Source organism: Egretta garzetta, unplaced genomic scaffold (assembly GCF_000687185.1).
Source record: "Egretta garzetta isolate BGI_Z169 unplaced genomic scaffold, ASM68718v1 scaffold713, whole genome shotgun sequence".
NCBI classification, from domain to species: domain Eukaryota; kingdom Metazoa; phylum Chordata; class Aves; order Pelecaniformes; family Ardeidae; genus Egretta; species Egretta garzetta.
The window spans coordinates 416214-437421 of record NW_009259104.1 but is presented as its reverse complement, the minus strand read 5'-3'; the positions used below and the strand labels follow the sequence as shown (position 1 = coordinate 437421).

The 21208-nt window shown below is 38.5% G+C and overlaps 2 protein-coding genes across 2 annotated transcripts in view; one reads left to right on the top strand and one right to left on the bottom strand.

Annotated features, from left to right (window-relative positions):
• Nucleotides 1-9764, top strand: part of RP9 (RP9 pre-mRNA splicing factor) — a 13889-nt gene extending 4125 nt beyond the window's left edge. The window contains exons 2-6 of the mRNA XM_035890839.1: nt 959-1086; nt 1894-2023; nt 2356-2447; nt 3906-3967; nt 5110-9764. Coding sequence (XP_035746732.1) covers nt 959-1086; nt 1894-2023; nt 2356-2447; nt 3906-3967; nt 5110-5329 — 632 coding nt within the window. The 3' untranslated portion in view covers nt 5330-9764. The remainder of the gene's footprint in view (nt 1-958; nt 1087-1893; nt 2024-2355; nt 2448-3905; nt 3968-5109) is intronic.
• Nucleotides 9765-9855: 91 nt separating this feature from the next.
• Nucleotides 9856-18784, bottom strand: LOC104123087. The gene is made up of 4 exons (XM_035890838.1): nt 18637-18784; nt 15961-17901; nt 14545-14621; nt 9856-13088 (listed from the first exon to the last, which is right to left on the bottom strand). Exons 1-4 carry the CDS (start codon nt 18782-18784, stop codon nt 12771-12773), a joined length of 2484 nt encoding a protein of 827 aa, XP_035746731.1. The 3' UTR covers nt 9856-12770.
• Between the last annotated feature and the right edge of the window lie 2424 nt (nt 18785-21208).

Below are 21208 nucleotides of genomic sequence, written 5' to 3'. Positions count from 1 at the left end.
CTTCCCCGCTTGCAAAACTCCTCGGTGACTTTATAACGATTTATAAATTATTTTTATGAACGACGGGGGAAAAACGGGTCTCTCCCAGGTTCCTAGAAGTCCGGGAATCGCAGCGTTGAAGCAGAGGTTGTTCAGGCGGTCCCCGCTAGAGTGGATTAAAAAAACACCCAACAAGTTAAGATAAAAAGGTTTGGGATCTGCCTAATGACTCCTTCAGTAGCCCACAGTGCTGTAAAAGGTTTATGCTGTTTCACTGAAAGGCGTTTAATGGAATAAAAAAGATCAGAAGGTTCACAGGAACGTGGTTAATTTTCCTTTCTGAGTGAGAGTAAAAATCTGTTTGTTATGAAGCGCACTAAACCACTCATAAAGTTACAAAGACCATTTCATATTGTCTTGGCATTTAACTGCTAAGCATGTGCGCTTTCTCGGTTGCTGTGCTGTATGTGGCACCTGCTCACTACTTGGATTTTAATAAATTTTATATCTGCTATTAACTCCAGAGAAATGCTGCAGGAAAGACGATGCTTTGGTCAGCAAGGTTCTGTCTTCAGGTTTAATACACAGAGAGAAGAAGATGGAATTATTATTATTATGTAGTAGGTTTGTCTGGCAAAGCTAGATGTAAGGAATGGTCTGACATTCTCAGCGGAGTGCATCTATGATTCAGCAGTGCTGGAGTAAAGGAATTTGGATCAGTGAGACCTTGGGGAGGGGTGCTATAGAAAAAGAGGGGAGACTTGTGCATTTACAGAAACTGGAGCTGAACTGGATGTACCCCACATCCCTGTAAATCAGTGGGATGAAAGTAGTTGTTCTCCCCTGAGAATACAAATCTGAAGGATGTTTGCAAGAGACGACAAACAACTGTGTCTCAATCTGCTTGCATCCAGGTAGCCGTGTTCTGCTGTAGTTCTTAGTGACTATTGATTGAGTAAAATTTAAGGGAAAATGTGAGTTGAAGGTTTTAACTCTATACCATTGAAATATTGTATTTTCGCAATTTATTTATCTGTGCTAAGCTACAGAGTAACAATATTTCTATTGCTTTTCAGCTATGAGAAACCTCCCCCAGGGCTAATTAAGGTTGGTAAATAATATATTGCAGTCAATTTTTAGCACAACGAGGGATTTTCACTCAACCAGTTAGCTGTTTAAGTGTCTACATTACCTATATATAAATTACCGAGAGAAGCAGGTACTTCCAGGGGAAAGCTCAGAGCTCCTCAGTTACAAGCCAACTGCTTTGACTTGGTGAATCCAGAGTCAAAAAGCCCACAGTCAGATAGGATGATCCCCGTTCTTTCATCACCTCTTAGCACACACACTTAATGCAGTATTAAATAGTGCGGATAGAGGCGAGTCATGTATGGTGAAGCAGATTTTCAGTTTGAATGACATCTTTTTAGGATTCTTCTCCATTGCTTATGCTCCAATATTTGTGTAAAAATACTTTCCTTTCATAATGATTATTGCTTTTCCCAATTTTATATACCTAAGCCCTAATCTAGTGCTTTTAACCTAAAAAATACTGATGTGTGTTGCAAAGGCTGTCTTTAATTATTATGTCTTCTTACCAGGAAGAGGAAAAAGTTGTCTCTGCTTGTCGTTAATTTTTCATTTCTAATCTTTATTTAAATAAATTACTAAAACAAATGGGAAAGAATGGGATTAATACGGCAATAAAGTTCAGAGTAGAAAAGTCAAGGGTGAGGGAATAAGAAGATGGCTTAATGCTGTTAAAAGGATCAGGTATTTTGGATCCTTCATGTCTTACAAGAAGAAACAAATGCTACAGGGAAAAGAGGTTCCATATTAAACGAAAGCCTTGGAGTATTAATTTTTACAAAGTTAAAAAAAATACGATTTTATTGTCCTTATCTTTTTCCATAGGAGAATGAAACAAAACCAGAAGACTGCATACCTGATGTACCAGGCAATGAAAGTGCACGAGAATTCCTGGCACATGCCCCTACAAAAGGGCTGTGGATGCCTTTGGGAAAAGAAGTCAAAGTTATGCAGTGTAAGGCTGAAAATGTTCCAGGTGTCGTTAGACCTTTGTATAGCCATCCGTTTGCTCCGGGGGAGGGCAGAATGTCTGGTGGACAGATGACAAGGTCCACCTTGTAGATTGGCGTCATATTGATATAAAAGCAACTGGTATCTTGAAGGCTGTAATAAAATGCATAAGATGCATTTTATGGACGTCGCATTTATCAACGTAATACTTGTATCTATTTATTTGTTTCAACAAATCAAAAATATTTTCCATAAATATACTTTTTTTTTTTTTCCCCTTTTTCTTCTTCTGATCTGGCTCAGAGGTGCAATTCACTGCTGCTTCTTCTTTTAAAGGTTGGAGGTGTAAACGTTACGGACACAGAACAGGAGACAAAGAATGCCCATTCTTTATTAAAGGCAATCAGAAATTGGAACAATTTAGAGTAGTGAGTACGAATACTGTAGTATTATTGCTTGTATTTTTTAATATTGATGATGCATAATCTTGCAAGTGAAGAGAATCCTGTTAGATGATGCTTTATTAAGGACTTCTCCTCTGTCTCTAGTATAATATAGATGCCGAAAATCTCCTAATAAAGAAAAAGCTACAGATGTGGTTGGATGTTTGACTACTTTGCAGCAAATCTACTCTTCAAGAGGAAAATTAGCAATTTTTACATTTAAATTGGAAATCTTCAAGAACCTGTTTCAACCATTATATTCAGTTTTTGTGATCAAAATGACAACGTAACAAAAAATGTTTAGTCGAGCTTGAGCTGCCCACATTACAGCTGCTTCAAGCCTTCCGCTCTCACTGTGAACAACCACATCATGAAGCCTGTTGTCTAGGTCTGTAATCCAGTCATTGTCTACAAGTCTGATCTCTTGCTGCATGAGGCTACATCTCAGGTCTGCAGATTCTTTCTGCATGATCTCTCTAACTTTTCCTGTTGCTCTGCATTGTTAAACTGTATTTCAAGCTCTCATCACTTTGTGTCTGATGTCCTCATTTTTATGCTTGAAAAATGCAATCTGGACTTACTCCATCCGATCAGAGTGCCACTGCAAGGAGTATTTTTAGCTCACTCCCATGTCCAGATTGCCTCTGTACTTCATTTTTGTTCAGGCTTCTTCTCTGTTGTATCGAACACTTGCTCTATGTCCAAGGCCCTTCACGGTGCATTCCCAACATCTTTCCATTTGCTACTGACATTTTAATTCCCACCTCTGGTCAGCACCCAATATCTCCTCTCTGTTGAACTTGTTTGCTGAATCTTCCAACAGAAATGATCACCCCATCTTTTTGCTGCATTCTTTTCATGGCATGAACTCACCTTAAGTATCTGCAAAGTTTATTTGCTATCCTCCTTCACAACAATCTTATGCTGCAATGCCTGTTTTCATTTTAAAAAAACTCATTTAAGAACCAATAATGGTAGCGCATAGCATGTGAGGACAACTCCAACTTCATTATCCATTTGTCTTACCTTCCTTTCTCCTGTATTCCTGTGTGTTTGTATCCAAGCTTTTAAAATATGCTATAAGGGCACAGCTGAATTTTGAATTTCAGCTTTTCCTTCTATGTCTGGCTATTCCTGTAGTATATGTATGGGGTTCTCTTAGTTAACTGTGATTGGAGAGGGAGAGAGGTAGTATACCTAAGGAGAGTCCCCGTCATTGGTAACATAGCTAGATAAGCTTTCCCTAAGGTAAAAAAAAGTTCAGATTAACGATGTTAAGTCTGAGAGTATACTTGTGAATTAAGAGCTTGCTAAATGTATTTCATCTTTCGATAACAGCCTCTTGCATTGGGTTGCTTTGGTGTATTCTTTTTAAGGAATACAACAGTCAGTGATTAATACTTTTCTTTACCAACACTGGATTTTCTGTTTTCTACTTTAAAGGCACATGAAGATCCAATGTACGATTTAATAAGGGAAAATAAACGTCATGAAAAAGAAATGAGGTAAGTGTGTTTCTGTAGTAAACTGCATTTTCAGTTTGGTTTTCATTTTGATAACGTGGTACTAACACATAGGTGAAATTTTGATATAAGCTACCCTTACCAACCCAGAACATTTTTTTAATGGCGGTTTCTTTATGTTGGCAGACACCAATGCATTTCTGCTTTCTCAGTAATCACTCAGTAGTACTTCCTACCTCTTTAATTTTATTAGCTTCTGTACTTTTTCCCAAAACAAAGTTTAAAGAGGAATCGTATTCACTTATGCCATAATATTCAGGTACTTGAGTTAAGTTTTGGGTTAGGCCTAAAAAACAGTTGGGTTTTTTTTTTTCTTTCACTGAGTGTTTTCTAAAATTTTTATATCAAAGTGCCTTCAGTGGACACGAAAGGGTGTATTTAGAAAGCTAGTTCTAGGCACTTGATGTTGTTCCTCGTGTGAAGTCATGGTTTAAGATACAAAGCAGCAGACTTTAATGCTTTCTTGAATGGCATCAGTGAGACAATGGAACCAATTCTGGGTAGCCCATAGAGTGGTACTGCTGCGGGTGTGTTGCTTTTTTTGTTTTTAAAAAAAAAAAAAAAGAAAAAAGCAAATTAATTGGAGAGGATGCTGAAGACAACAATCAAATAAGCAAATAGTTCATCCCCATTTGCCAGTAATCCATGAAAGTTCAAAGGAAGAGCGCCTGTCAAAAATACCTCTGCATCCGAAGTAGAGTCTACTCCATCAGCTTCACTGACATCATTCTGTATCAGCAGGGCAATGAATTTCATAATATTGTAATCCCAATATGCATCTGTGTATGGATAAGCACAGAACTTTTTACAGTGGTCTGATGATAGCTGTTGCCTCATTATTTTGCACACATAAATATTGTCCAGTAAGCTAGTCTGTCTTTGATATCCTGTGGGATAGGAAGTCCCTGAGAACAGACCATCTGCTCATCTCAAAAGAGGTTGCCTTTATCAGTCTGTGAAAACTGTAACGGGAATGTAATGCAGCAAAAGAGGAAGTGTTCCCCTGCCTTTTGCATGCAGCTTCCATTTCTCAAGCTAGGAAGGATACAGATGAAAGCTAGAATAAATTATTACAGGTAGAGGAGGACTAGAAAGGATTCTCATTCACATTTTTTTAAACTCAGGATACAGCAACTGAAGCAGCTCCTAGAGGACTCTACCTCAGAAGATGATGATAGCAGTGATGAGGATGATGAAGATAGCAGCAGCTCCACTGCCTCAGAATGTAGAGATAAACACAAGAAAAAGAAGAGAAAGAAGGAAAAGAAAAAAAAAGAAAAGAAGAAGAAGAAAAAGAGAAAGCGTAGATTATCTAAATCTAATGAGAAGTCAGAATCTGACTGACAGCAGTCACCTGCTGCCTGCTCATTGACCTCTACTTGTGAACTGCAAGGGAAGATCCAAAGAATGAGAAAGAAACCACCAGAAAGGGCTTTATTAAACTCCAAATTAAACATACAGATGGATACACACAGCATCCTACACTGGCTGTCCTCTTCTGCCCCTCTGCAGCCAGAAGGACGAGAGCTGCACTAAACAATACTCAATCATATCTTTATACTGTAAAGCCTGTGCTAATGGTCATCCGTCTTGGTCAGGTTGGGCCTCTGCATTGCCACATGTGACTATCAGCAGAAAGCAGTGACTACCAAGGTATCGCCAACAAATCTGCACAATTCAGCAGACTGTCTACTGAAGTGTCTTTTCTCTGTGAAGTTATTATATACAATGCCTCATTGTAACAGGGCTGCTGTTTGCACCATGCAGAGCACTGACAGCTCCCTTACAGTGCTTATAATAAGCAGGTTGTACTGTATATTTTTTTTTTTCTCTGCATACCGCCTCTGTGCTGAAGTTCATTGTACTTACCCTAGTACTGGCAGATAGAGAAATAAAGAACACTGCTGAAGGGGGGAAATGAAGTTAATCAAAGGCATTTACTTTAAGACAAAACTGCAGTGTCAGCAAGACTTGGGGTTTTTGCACGTAGCGAAATCTCATCATCGTCACCATTAACGCACACAGCTCTGCAATACCTAAAGTGTTCTCCAAACCACGGGAGTGGGAGCCAAGTGTAATGATGTTAGATGCTCGACTTTATAATAAAGAGGTAGTGGGTTTAGTTATTTAAAAAGGAGTTTTCATGTTAGAAATGAAAAAGATTAATTTCTACATACACTTCAGTATCAGTTCTTTTGATACATTTGAGGTTTTTTCCTTTTAAAAAGGCTTGGGGAAGTAAACTCCAACTTATTTTTTACATTTACTTGAATTTTTTTGTGTAGTAATGTTTTACAAATTATCCCGCAAGAATATAAATGAGTAAGGCTTTGAAAATGCATGTAAGCCACAGAACAGTAGTAACAAACTTGTAAGCAGGAGGAAGGGAAAGTTTTGTGTACTTAATTGTCCTGTGGACTGACCACACTTTGCTCGTAAGTAATCTTGCAAGGCAGACTTGCCTAGAAAGATTGAGATAGCTATAAACTGTAGAGGAGTCACTCTTCTTTGAGACATCAAAGCACAGTGGTACAAAGCTGTGATTTGAGGACCTAGATGATGTATATTGGTACTCTGCAAAAGGAGACAGAAAAATAGATTTGCTTTGAAAGGACGAGGAGGGACTTATATGGAACTTAATCTCTGTGCTTAGATTGGAGAAAAAAAAAGCATGATAAAGCTCTAACATCAGTAGAGTGAGCTTTAGCAGTGAAATCAAGGAACCATAGGCTAAAATGCATTTAAGATTTTTTTTTTTTCCTCCTGAGACCTTTGGAAAAGAGGACAGGGAAAGTATACATTAAAATGTGTTTTCTCCCTCCTACATGTCTAAGAATCATTTAATAAAAATAAACCCCCATTCCTTGCCAGTCATTCATGATGTGTTCTGGGGAAAAACAAGGTAGTCAAGGCCTAGTTACAACAAGATTTTATCTTATTCCCAGAGCTTGGATGTGGAGTTGTGTTTTATCCTCCAGTATTACTTAGCAGATTTCCCTGTGATGGGATGTACTGGTGACTCTTGATAGTTCCCTGTATCAGCATCATTGTTATCAACTAATTCAAAGCTCCTGGCTCTTTCACCAGAAAGAGATTTAACAGCTGAAATAGCATGAGGAGATTTGTAATGGCCTGGTTCTCTGTATTGCCATGTTTGGTGCTGAGAAAATCCTTGTGTTTATAGCATTGGCAATTGTTGCACAGATGCTGGAAGCCACAGCTAGTATTCACCTGATGCATTCCAGGAGAATTCTCTAGAATTGCCTAGAGCAGAGCTAACCTAAAGATCTCTTCAGTTACTTTAGCTTCTGTTGTTGAAGATTCTTCTGAAGTTTAGTTCAATAAAAACAAACTCAGTTTTTCCTTAGTCTGTCATCCTAGTCCTTGTAAGTGGTCCTTCTCATTTTACCTGCCAGGGTTTACTATTTGAACAATCAAGCAAATACATCAAATGCAATTTAAGGGTTTTTTTTTTTTTTGAGATATCAAATCACTAGCCCGGTACAGACTAAAGGTCTGTTAACCCAGTATCTTTTTCTACTCATGGTCAATAGTGGATTACTACACAACAGAGCAGCACAAACTCTCATGGTCTTATTTCTCTTATTTCACCAAAATGCTGTCTCAGCCTCTGCTGCTTGAAGTGCAGGTACTTTAATCATAAGTTATATTTTAATATTTAGTAGCCTTGGATGTAATTTTTTTCCTTTTACATCCAGTCACTTCTTGTAAGCTTTGCAATTGGCTTCAGCAAGGAACTATAGAGATTAATTAAGAATTAGTGAAGAACCATCATTTGCTTTCAAACTGCTCCCTAATAGTTTCATTTCATACACCCTAGTTCTTGTAATGGAAGGCATGTGAACAACTGATTCCTGTTAATTTTCCCCATACCATTACCAGTTTTATAGATCTCTATCATATCCCATACATAGATTTACAAGTTTCAGTAGAGAACTACTGAGAAGTAGAGCCAATTTGAAAATTAACAGCTTCAATAAATAAGATTTTGAGCAGTGCTGACTGGCAGCCAGTACTACAGTGCAAGATTCATTTCATCATTTATCATTTTAAACAGTGCCAAAGCTAGCATATAAGAGACTCTAGGTCTTTTAAAAATACATAGGCTGGAGATAAATACCAACACCTATTTATATTAATGGAAAATGATTCTATGTAGAAGTAAATTCAGAAAGCAGAATGGAAAGCTATAGTCTCAAAAAACTGATGAGCCTTATTTTTTACATCTTAACTATTGCACTATTTATGTTTTTGTTCAAAGAACCATTATTTTTTTTCTTAGCAATCCTTGCCTTTTTGTAGGCATATATATTTCCATTTGAAGGTTCTGTTGAAGCCTGAGTGGTAGTAATAGCATAATTGTATAGTCCCAATAAGCATGAAATGCAGCTACAAAATACCTCACAGGCAATACAGCTTTACAGATCTTCAGGTCCCAGCTCTGTTTATCTTAATACTCTGAACCATTCTTCTCAGAAAGATTAATTCAGAAAAAAAAAATACTGACACCTGTCTTATTTCTTTAGCCATGAAACAACTGAGGGTTTATAGTCCTGTTTACAGTCAGTGGCAGAGAGTCAGCTGGGGGAATATGAGGACTTTTTTTTTTTAAACAGTGCATTTGGTTTTCCTTGGTATGCCTACAGTTAGCATGCAATGAGTGTTTTTTGCCATTGCTCATCTTCCATTGTTTTATTTTAATGGAAAGACCAGTAATTAATCTTTTCCAACATAAGGCAGTAACCAGGACATTGTAAAAGGGAAAGCTTTATGCCACGCAGATGCTACCAAATTGAAAATTAAAATATAGAATTAAAACCTGGAAAGCCAATATAACCCACTAGCTCCACTTCAGTGATTACACCACACCCATTTTGCAACAGAGGTTTTAGTTAGCTACAGATAATGATTTAGAAATTCTGAGTCACAGACAGTAAGTCTGTCCAAACAAAGCTCCCAGTATGGCAGTCTCAGAGGCCTCTAAGGTTTGTTCCTGGTGTGCCAAGCAGCAAATAGATTCTTCAGCTGCCCTTCAGTAGGTGCTGGAGGAAGCATGTGTAAACTTCAAAGGCAATGCAGTCCTGCTAGTTACAAGCTCATAACGCTGCCAGCGCTGCAGTTACTCATCCCTGGGCAATCTAGCTTCAGTGGTAACAAAAGCTGACACGTATGTGCATCTGTAGCAAACTAAATATCACCATGGCTAGTTACCTGGCTGAATAAAGGGAGCCTGGACTTTAATTCACAGCCTTCTAAAATTCAGTTTGTACTTGGCAACCTTTCTGAATATTAAATACAGTTGTAAGCCAGTTGACTTAAGATGCAGACCACAAATCATCCATGCTGCTGAGTGAAGAAAGAGCCAAGTAGAAGATTTAGTTTTAAGGTCATGGAACTAGTACTGTCAGAGTAAAGTACACCACATATAGCAGTATCCAAGAATTACTTTGGGAGCACTAGAACATTCATGCATACCACTTTAAGCATTGGCATGGGTCCATAGCATGTGTACACTACAAGATTTTAAGCACCTAGCTTAAAATAGCATTTGTTTTCAGACAAAGAGGTGTCTAAACACTCCTACTGCTACTCCCTCACATGTTCTTGGGAACTAGCATCACCAGGCCCAGATGTAAGAAACAAGTTAGGGTGGAAAGCAAGTGCTTTCTAGTGCAAGACCTGCAAAAGGATGACTAGCATGATCTTGGGGGTACCTGTGAAATACTAGCCATTCCCAAAAATGTCCCCCCCACACCCCTCCCCAAAAGTGCCATCTTACTGTCAGATCATGACTAGTCCTTTATCAGACAAGCAGCAAATGACAATCAGTTAAGTCTGTCAGCAGAAATGGCTTAGTATTCAATCCCAAAGCTACACAAGTTCAGGGAAAAAGTGAAAAAGTAGTCAATTCTTACCTAAGAGGTCTCAATTATGGCTGAGGATTACCTTTAGGTCATCACTTACAGTATTCGGGTTGAAGAGATGCTACCACTCATTCTCCCCATCAGAATAAAGTCCATCCCTCTCTAAGAGCAGCACATTGCTGTATTAGATATCCAAGAGCAGCAGTCCTGTATTTTCCAGAGGATTAAAAAGCTCCATGCTTGAAGTAATTCCCTCCCTCCTTTTATTCTTTTTCTGGTGCAACAGAGGTTTTGTGCAGCACAAAAGCCAAGTAAGAATTTGTATTCCTCATTTTCTTGCAGTGCTTAGGGTAGAGAGGAAATAAAAACTTGGCATCACAGTATTAAAGTGGATCCTTTCCCCTATCAGCTTCCAGTATAGGCTGTAATTACAGTAGCTCTTTAACAAGTACACAAGTGCTATTAAAAAGAATAGAAAGATCAAGGATCAGTTGGGTAGGGAAACATCAATACTCCTCGCTGAGGGGAAAACAGCATAACCTTAGTTACAGGTGAAACTAGTAATAGGCACAAGACTTTAACACAGTCACAGGCAATGCTACTTTTTTCCATGTAGGTTACTCTAGGGTACAGACAGAATAAGAACTTTGGGAAAGGAGGCAGAAGACAAGTCTCATCTGTCCATTCCTTCCTGCCCTTTAATAAAGAAAATTTTTTATAGTTTCCCTATGTTTTTCACTCACACCATCGCTTTATTTGGGAATCATCCAAGAATGGCAGTATCACATTTATTCTTCTCATAGTGATGCTAAGCTTTCACAGACATGAAAAAGATCACACATTTTTGAGCTATCCACCTCATCTAGATCAGTCTATTTCTATAATTCATGAGAGAGCTCACCAGAGAACTAGTTTTATCATCTTAGTTCTACAAAGATACCTTTCTGTAGTGAGTTGTCAAGGACAGTATCAACTGACTTACTGTCACCAGTAAGAAGTCAGAGAACAGGGCACACCACTGTTGTAAAAAAACTTCTGTTTCACCTTTGAAGTCCATCTTTCCAGCTCAGAGACTCCATAGAGGACTCAAAAGTCTCCATGGAAAAAGAAGGGAGGAGGGGGAAGTATCACATCAATGCAGTGCTTTAGTGTTAGTCCTCAATCATGCATTTAAAGAGTAAGATCTGAGGAACCGCCTTGAAATTTCAAGTCAGTAGTTGACTTGGTACAGCTTTAACTATATTCCTTTACACTTTGACAAAACCAAATCCAGCCAAAAATCCAGCTGATGGAAGAGAATCTTGTATCTACATCCACATCATATAGACAAACTGTCTATGAGATGACATTGACAGGCTTCACAATCCTGCAGAGCCCAAGAACAGGGCAGCAGTAAATGGTATGCTGTGATGGTATTGATGCCCATACATCCCTGCCATAAGCTTTTTTGCTTCCATGTATAGACGGAATACAAGTCTCAAAGTGCAACTCTATTAAATTTATTATTTAAATAGTGGATGTCCTAGTTGTAAAAAGGTGACTTCAGTGTTAAATACTTAATTCCATTTTAATAGTGTCCTCAGTCTTTACAGTGCTACTTCTTACCCTTGAAGAGTGCACAGCAACTTACAAAATATACAAGAGAACAACAACTGAGTTTTGGATTTACACAAACCTCTGATACCCGTCATCCTGTCCCATCCCCCCCTTTTGCCCCACGATTTGCAGTTATCTTTTCTTATAGAGGGACTTCCTTGTTCCGTGCCCTAAAGAAAAAAAAAAAAAGGAGATTAAGTTATGCATTCTCCCTCCAAATAATGTATGAATTTGCTTCTAAAGACTAGACATCAGTGACTGCCTTTTCCTATTGCAGGAGATGACATTGATGATTAATACTAGAACTATGTACTCAACTTCCCAGCAAGGATAAATTCTGCAAGAATGGTGTTGGACTTCAGAATACCCCAATATAGCAGATAGACAAAAGTTCCATATCAAAGTCTTGGCATATTTTCTGTGCTCTTGTAATTACATCGTTGAATGCATCCAAGAAACACTAACTATTACAAGAATGTAAGTAGTTTGGGATAAGGCAAGTTTCCTAGATGCTATTACTAGAAAGGATCAGCAATTAAAGGTTTCACACTGATGTTTAAATAGTCCAACTTCAAGACTGATGCCGATTTTGACTAATAAGATGCTTCAGTCTAAGTTTCTGTTTCAGACATTGCAAATGCATGGAATCATAATCCTCTGTTTAACATATGAGAAACAGAGGGTCTTTAACTCATGTATTTCCTGACTGCATATTCAAGTTAGCTTTACTATGCAACACTGTTCTTTTCCAGAAGGAACTGATCTTTTACAACTTCTTGTATGTACTGACCCTTTTCAATTTATAACCTTTTCAGATTCTCCCACAAATGCGCAGAAGTGTATTTGTTATTGAACCTACTTAATGTTATTTTCTCCTCCATTGTTTCTCCCTTCTTCCTCCAAAGTAGCAAGAAATTCCTACTTCATAAAGTTGAAGTTCTTAAGAAATACCTATACACATCTGTGTTGTATCAGAGCACAATATTTTGGCTGAGACAGACCTGTAGCTTAAAGAAAAGGATATACTGCAAAATGACACAGGACCCAACATTTAAAAAGAAAAAATTAGTAGAGCAGTTTGAAGAGCAACTAGACTAAAATAGTGGGGTCTGGTGGCATTTTTGGTTTCGGGGTTTTTTTTAATCTCCTTTCCCTTAAATAAAGGAAAGGAGCCAAACCTGGTCAACACTACAGCAGTATTCATAGCAAGGTAAGTTTTCAAAGTTTAGCTTGCTTTTTTCCTCACCTTGTCTCCACACATAGCATTTGCTATTATTTCACAAGCTACCCAATATTCTTGCAGTTCAAACTGGCAACCATGACTCCCCAAGACAGTAAAGAAAAAATGCTTTTAAGTAATTTTTGTAGCTTGTCACTATATACCAACCTCTGTGTGCGCTGCTTTTAGGCATCTCCCACGCTTCTACTTCTTCCACCTCACATCTTGTGTCTCTGCGTTTTGATGGTGGCTTGCCTATTCTTTTCTTCTTTGGTCTAACCAAAGGTGGGTATCCTGAATAGCAAGATACAACTGGCGTTATTTCTCCAAAGCATAGTCTTAAAGCAAATTTAAGCTTGACTTTCCCCAACTGGTCTGTAGTGTTCCTCTTTCTCCCTTCCCTCTATGTGCCCATTTTAGTGGCAGATAAAACTGACAATACATATGCCAAGCAACAGTCTTGTATGTCTACAATACTTAATCCCTGTCTAACCATAATTCCACATGCATTGTATTTGGGGTCATAACTTGGATAAGTGTTAATATAGCAAAGAACAACCCAGTGACAGTTGGATAATTCTGCTCTAGTTCACTTTTCAAATGTTCGAGACTAGTTAATAGCTGTCCAAGTGACAACTCACCATGGGCTTTAAAAAACTCAATTTGTCAGACCTGTGAAGTTATGCACCATGGGTATACAGTTCAAGAAATCAAATTTAGCATATGATTTGCTGCTAAATCAACATATCTTGTTCAGCCAAACAAGCTCCTCACTTGCAGGGCACTTAAATTTGAGATTAATTTGAAGAAACCAGTCCTAAGATAGGCAACATTTTAAAAAGGTTTTAACTTCACTAGCACTTTTGAGGCATCCATTGGCATGAAAACCACTCAGAAGAAACAGATTCCTGCTTCCTAATACTGAATGTGATAGTGTCTTTAAACTACATAGGCTGGAAAAGGAGGAAGAGAAAGCAGAGAGTAACACATAGGCCAAGCATCCCCAGTACACTGCACTATCTATGACTTTGAAGAGATAGAAGGGACATACTGAAAGTTAAAGGTAACAATTATTTTAGAACTATTTTATTATTTTTACAAATTGTTGTAAGGAGCTAAGAAAGGTGCTGCAAAAGTGTTTTCAACTGTTTTTAGAGCAGGCTAGCATGAGAAAACCCATCATTTTGTGGAAGTCTGTGGATAGAAAGCTTCCAATGCAGGAGGGAAATCCCAAACCCCAACGTGCTCAAGCAGGAAAGCAATGCAGACAGAGAACTCTAAGGAATACACTCTAAAGAATAGTCTACAGGCTGTTGATACAGGAAATCTGCTGTATATTATCACTGAACTTAAGAGAAGCAAGTCAGTCTGTTCTGAAGATAACTTCACACTCTGTTATTTGATAGACTGATCCTGTGATACTTGAAAGCATGTGACCCAGGAGAGTAGTAATACTGCGACTACACCAGATTCTACGCTTGTTCCAACAGCACTTACACTAAGAAACACCCTTGAAGAGCATCTAGAAACAGAGCTGAACTCCAAGTAGACCTTCACTGTAAAGAAAAAACATTCTGCTTCGGGAGCAAAGAAAAAGTTATGGAAAATATCTAACCTTTTATTTTGTTAGAATAGTTTTGATTTGTTCATCTTTTCCTTAGCCACATCAAGATGTTTTGCACTCAGACAACCTTTAGCAGTAATGGGGCAACTGTTGGTTCATGCCAGTTTCTCTAAACACTGGCCTATGTAGCTTTCACACATGACTTCCTATATGCTCTACTCATCAAGATTAGGAACTACCACTGCGTGCACACTCAAGAGAAGCATTATTTGGGTGAAGAATTAATACCGTTTACAGCACTAGCAACTTTGCACAAATAAGGGCTTTGCTTGGCCACATCAAAGAATTTGATGCTTTGATTTCCCATGGTACCTTTAAAAAAAAAGCTATAATACATCCTTATTCACGTTTGAGTTTATGAAGGCTATGAATATACCCCAAGATGTACTGACTGACAGGCATTTCATCAATATCAGAGCAATAAGAAATAGTCTTATCTTCAAATCTTATCCAAATATCATGAGCTTGCTGTTTTGTATCATACCCTTTTGAATGTTCCTTAAGAACAGAAGCACACTGAGGAAATAAGTTGTACCTTGTTCTTTGCTCTTGACTGGAGGTGAGAGACTATCATGTATCTGGCTGGTAAATTTGGGTTTAGCACCACTTCTAATCCAATACTCTTCAGGTGATATCCCCATGTTCTCCCTTATCAGCCTTCCTAATAAAAAAAGTTGATTTACGATCAGTATTTAGTTTTGCTAATGTTAATATACTGTTTGATCCACAAGTCAGAATGCAAAGCTAGCTACTGAACCTAGTTGTAAGAGTGTATCAAAATAAATACAGTTTTCTGGAGACCACACTTAACAAAAATTGCAAGCTGCTTTAAGTCTACAGATTTCGTACAAAGAAAATAAATTTTAAGAACACTAAACCTGTTATTAGAAGTCAATCTCCCTGTTTTAGGTGCCTTTCACAATACAAGACTGCACTAAATAGCAGCCACTTACTGAAGTAGCCATGTAACCAATTATGAACCCTGACTGATAACTGTTTATTCTCAGTTCAGGTTAATCCGATTTCTACCAATATCACCTCTGAGTAAATAAAATGTTCTTTTCCAGATCAAATTTAGTAAGTTTCACACCGATTTTATGAAGATACAGAAAAACTTTTGTTCCCAACAGTAAGAAAGCAGCAACTACCATTAAAAAAAAAAAGTGGTTTGACTCCTCTTTTGCAGAGAAGTTACACAGGATATGGCCACCAGATTATAATGAACTTAATCCTGTTTAATCCACCTAACACGAGTCTGTGATGGGAGTCAGAATGTTTGTATAAATTTAAATGCTGAGTTTCCAGGATATTATTAAACAATGGTAAATGTGTAGTTCAAGTGACTTTAAGCTTTTCAAATTAATAAAGTGCTGCTAATGTCAGAAAGTATATCAATCTAATTCAAAGGGGAGTTTCTGCAAAATTCTTTGCTAGTTGTGAAGATGCAGAATCCTCATGCAACAGGTAAAAAAAAAATTGCAGCAAACCTCTTCTACCAAAAAAAAAATATTCTGCAGTACTTCTGGTGCTAAGACAAACCTGAAGCTACAACATTCTCCAGTCTTCCCACTGCTTCAGACTACAATTTACAACTGCAATTCAGTGTTGTGTGTTCTATTAAGCAGCACTTCATCCTCAGCAATTAGTTTACCTCCCAAGAATTTCCGTAACATTCGCTGGTGTTCAAGTCCTCCTCTTCTTGCCATAAGCCTCTTTCTTCCGTAATACCCATAGTCACTGTAGACAACTTCATCTTGTTCTTTCTCCCTTGGCTCGTAAACTACACCAATGTTTTCAGCAAACCCACTCTTAGTTTTTATTTTCTCTTGAACAGGCCAGCTAATTAATTGAGCTGGTATAGCATTTTTAGGTGGTTTCCAAAGCACCCTCTGGCCAATTTGGTAGAAGCTTCCTTTACTAGGTGTCAAGATTCCATATGGAGTGGCTTCTTGAAAGAAATATTCAATTTCATCCATATCATCGTCATCCTCCTCATCCTCTCCATCTTCATCCTCTTCTCCCCTCACAGAGTATTCTTCAGAGTCCTCAACTTCTGACAAACTCTTAGCTGCTTTTTTCTTGAGATAATTCATTTTTTTCCGACTAGAAGATCTAGGAAAGGCTCCCATCTTTCTACCTTTCCTGGAAGCCTCTTCAGTCTTCACAGTTGAAGAGTTTTTGACCTCTTGGTCATTCAAGCTGTTCTTCTGCTCCCTTCCTACCACTTCCACTTCATCTTCATTAAGGGACCCACCACTTTTAATTTTCTCTTTCTCTAGGCCCTCTGTACTTTTCTGGAAAGTATACGTGCTTTTCTGAAGCACATAGTCAGGGACAAAACAAGACACTGTGGCATTATCAATTGATGAGCCTTCCTCTCTAGAGGACATATCATCAGAAGAAAGACTGAGTACACTTTGACGTTTCCTTTGTGGCAAACAAACATCATAGTTGTAGTTTGTGTCTATACTGTCCAAACAAGCCAGCCAGCTGTTAGAGGGAACATACTTCTCAATTGATTCGTCACACCAAATACTTTTATCTGTTTGGCTTTCATTGGTTGCACTGTGGCTTAGATTCAACTTTTTCTGCTGAAAACTCAAGTCACTCGTTACGTCCATACTAGATGGAAGTAGTCCTGCTTGTTGAATAAAGCTGGGCTCTTCTTGAGAAGTTTTTGAGCCTGTAGATTTTTTAGAGCTGTATTTCTTAGCTACTACCACATCCTGTCTTGCCACCGGTTGATCTACACTAACAGATCTTGCCAACTCTGCAATTTGCACTGCCATTGTTTCACCTGGGGGGGATTTTGCCCATTGACTTGTATTTGCCTGCTTTTCTGCATCCAGCTTCACTTCATTATTTTGGACCTCTTTTCCTTGCACAGTTTCAACACCCTGTTTTGAGGCAATAACAGCTTTTCTCTCATCCAAGTAAGCTCCTTGCGCCATTTTCTCCCCTTCATGAGGGCCATATATCATTCCTTCACACGAGCTAACAGAAAATAAGTCACGCTGTACTATATTTTCTGGGACCGGTTTACCACTTGCCACATCATACAAAGGGATAGTTTCTTTAAAGGACTTCCACAGTTGAATAGCTGGAGAGCCATTTCCATATTCTATCCTCACTTCCTCCTTCTCAAAGGCATAGCTTCCAGTAGGAAGATTTCTATACTGTGTAGAGCTGGAAGAGCTCTTGTTATGAAACTCTCTGTCTGCCACAATGGAAGATCCAGATGAATCTTGTTTCTCTGAAGTACTTTCAGTCTCTGTACCTATACCAGAAGAAACACAGGCCATATTTCCTGCATCACAGCCTTTCGTTTCTGTACGGGTATCCTGATGCTTCTTTTGCTTGTTTTCAGGCTGTCTAGGATCAGTCTGTGTTTCTTTTGTCTCCATTTTTTTCCCAGGGGTACTATAGTGTCTAAATCTTGTTGCATGATAAAACATAGGGGAAGGTGGGGGAGCATTAAAATAAGGCCTTCTGTTAATTCTTGCATGCATTGGATGCTGTGGAACAAAAAATCCAGGGTACTCATGGAGCGCAACAGAATAAAATGGAAAATACGGATTTCCACTTCGGAAGCCTAGACATTGGGGGTAAAAAAAAAAGTAAAGACAAATATATCTTCTTTCTGAAATAAGTAATTCTGATTAATAATTCCTTGCATATACAGGGACAGCTACAAGATCAGACACGTAGGCAAGTAAAACCCTCCACCTGTCAATGCTTGGAAGCAAGTCTGGTACAGAAACCTAGAGAGCACTCTTTATTATGGAGCAGCTTATCTGGACAGCTACACTTTAACCCGAGCTTGATTTTATTCCTTGGAATATACACCAAGTACCATCCTGTACTTTTCTGCTATTTTACGGATACGCAATAGCATTGTCTGTGAAAAAGACAGCTCCAGTTAGAAGCTAATATAGGTATACCATTTACAAGATGTATTTAACAACATTGTTTCTGTGTGGGTTTCTAAGTTCATATTTATCCATACCTATCATGTGTGCATGCATGTATGGAACTCAGATATACACACACATATTAATTGTTAGGCACATTCTAAAGATCTCTATCTGTAGGATAGCCATTACTTAATATTTTGCTTAGTTTCCATTCTCCAGAAACAGATGCTTTCCAGCACACAAGCTACACATTTAACTATCACTTCATAGATCAGATCTTTGACAATTAAAAATTACATTAATCCTACCTTAAACTCCCAAGAAGCTTGCTAACACGGATACACATTTGTTTCCTCCACTCTAGCAGTAATTTACTAAGCAAAGCTACCACAAACAGCTCTCATTTACCTTACCTGGAGCAGGTACACAGTACGGACTGTATGCATGACTGAGGTACCATGGATTTGGAAAAGGCTGTTGCGCTGTTGGTTGTGCATAAAAAAAGGGTCTTGTGTGGTTTGTGGAATATGATCCACTTTCTGAAGTTGAGGCAGTATTCATTTTTTTTAAACACTGTAAGAGATAAATGATCAGCATTAACCACTTTAAAAACCTGCGTGACAATTATTTTTATGTTCTGTCAGAATTCAGCCAACATTCTTCTCCCAGCCTAACAGAACCAGATCTTTCCAGGAGAAAATTACTGTCTTCCAAACAGAGAGTAGAAAACTGACACTACTATCAAGGTGAAAGATTTTAGTTCTCCTTTGCTAAGCTTTTGTATGCAGCCCTCAACATTCACACTTCAAGCCAAACTTACAACACATTTTAAAGCCACAGGACAGTCACAGGACCAGTAACTTTAATCTAGTCTTATATGCACATATCCATATAAGTAGTATTCCAGCCAATTAAAAACACACCTTTAGCCAATTAGCCTTGAGCAAGAGGCCTCAAAAAAAAAAGCAACAGAAGGCTTCACACAATGAGAAGTTTGGTGCTTCATGAAGCAAACACTTCTTAATGCCAACCCATATGTTGCATTAGAGATCACAGGAAAAGCTCTATTAATTCAGGATTTGTACTTTATAATATACTGAAAAACAACAGCTAACATAATAAACCAAATATTTCGGTGACACCATAATTCCTATGCTTAAACTAAATGATAGGTAACAAAAAAAGCAAAATCCTCACATATAAGTTCAGATTCAAAGCCATACAAGATTCACAAGACAGAACTTCCTCCCACACTTATTTATTATTTCCTCAGTTAACTAATACACTAAGTTCAGTCTATTCCAACCCATTCAAGTGATATAGCCCTGCCATACATAACTTATAAATGACAATAAAAGAAATCAGAACACAGAAGATCTAGTGATTACACAAAGGAAGAAAAGCAGCCCGACTCTTTAGAGAACTTAAGCACATCAGAGTTACAGGGAAAAAAAAATTAATTCAAGACCTGTTACAAACTAGCACAGAACTCAGCCTAGAGTTTCAGAAGGCTTTCCGGAACACTGGAGCCCTCTTCAGTTTCCATCCAGAACAGCCTGTCCAGCTCTTGTAAAGCACCAAAAAGCCTACAGACTCCCCTCACTCTTCTAAGCCAAAGCTCCCAGAATAACTTTGACCTTTGAGAAAGAACAATGTAGGGAAGGACAAAGGAAAAAAAAAAAAAAAAGCAGCTCTACAAAAACTAAACTATTCCCACCCCATTAGAGCCCCTCAAAACTAAGGTCCATGCTGCTGCTGCTTACAGCCCAGCAAGAAACTAACCAAGCTCTCAACTCACCCTCTTTATGGCAAGCAGCTGCTGCTTGTCCACTCCCCCTTCCACCTGAAGCTCATTTAACAGTGTCACAGGGCCTTTTTCCATCAATGTGTGGGAGGGAGAATCAAAACATGGGATGGGAACAGTGGTAAAAGCCTTCACCTCGTGTGCAGAAAGCTAGTGGTCTCATCTTGCAGACCGTTGGGCTGCATCCCTAAGGGAATCCAGCCTATCCCTTTTATGACACTGGAGCTTATGTTAGGAAAATTGTGGGTGTCAAAGGGAAGTATTACTCCTCTTCTGCTTAAAACTGCTGTTAAAGATGCTTTTTGTAGGGAGAAAAAAGTAATTGGACAATGCAAGGCAAAGTTTACATTTGATTTTAAAGTTTATCATTTTTTCAGTACTGAGTTGAGGGAGCAATGCTCTTCCATCCTACCACAGCTAAGTGGACTGACACATGTAATGTTCTCTCCATATGACAAGGGAAGCATTTATTCCAGTTAGTTACATTATTCCAGTTAATTAATTGTATTTATAACAGAAATTTTTGAAATCTATGTTATTAAGATAAACATATATAGATTTATGAAATGTGAGGTTATAATTTGACTCTGCCCTGGGTCTTTACAGGAGGTGGGAATCTGGGTGGCCACTTCACATCTCTGAGCGACAGAGCACCCGTGTGGGGAGACACGGCCAGAGAAGTAAGCGCAACGAATGCGCTCTGCAAGTAGGTGAGCACCGAGAGAAACAGAGATATGTGGATGCTTAGAGACTGTTTATATTTCTAGGGTGGGAAATTGCTGTAGTGTCTGGGTTTTTCCTTTCTACAAAGTTCAGGTTAAACTTGCCCTTTGCACTAAGACACGAATTACAACGTGCCCGGGAAGGATTACGGATGTCGTCGCTTGCAGTCTTCCAAAGTCAAAGCCTTTCTTTTTCCACTGACGGCAGCTCTTGTGCTTTGTGTGCAGGTCACTTGCGTGACTCGTCTGGGATGTTTTACATCTTTAACTCCTGCGTTTGCGGGATTAAGCTTTCACCTTTTAAGTTAAATTCCTAGTCTTTCTCTTGGTGGATGGACCCAAAGGGAAATTTAAAAAAAAAAAAAAAAATAAATGAAAGACGCTCTCTAGCTTTTAAAAACTTGCCTGTCCTCAGGATTTTCCTTTCCCTTGGACCAGATTCCAGTCTTCAGGCCCCTC

What these genes read in the sequence shown, in the direction of transcription:
- LOC104123087 (XM_035890838.1), bottom strand. Translation starts at nt 18,784, where the DNA reads ATGAATACTGCCTCAACTTCAGAAAGTGGATCATATTCCACAAACCAC. An exon ending in GTACTGTGTACCTGCTCCAG is followed by an intron (nt 17,902 to 18,636) that starts GTAAGGTAAATG and finishes CCCAATGTCTAG; the next exon opens with GCTTCCGAAGTGGAAATCCG. An exon ending in GTTACGGAAATTCTTGGGAG is followed by an intron (nt 14,622 to 15,960) that starts GTAAACTAATTG and finishes TTTTTTTTAAAG; the next exon opens with GTACCATGGGAAATCAAAGC.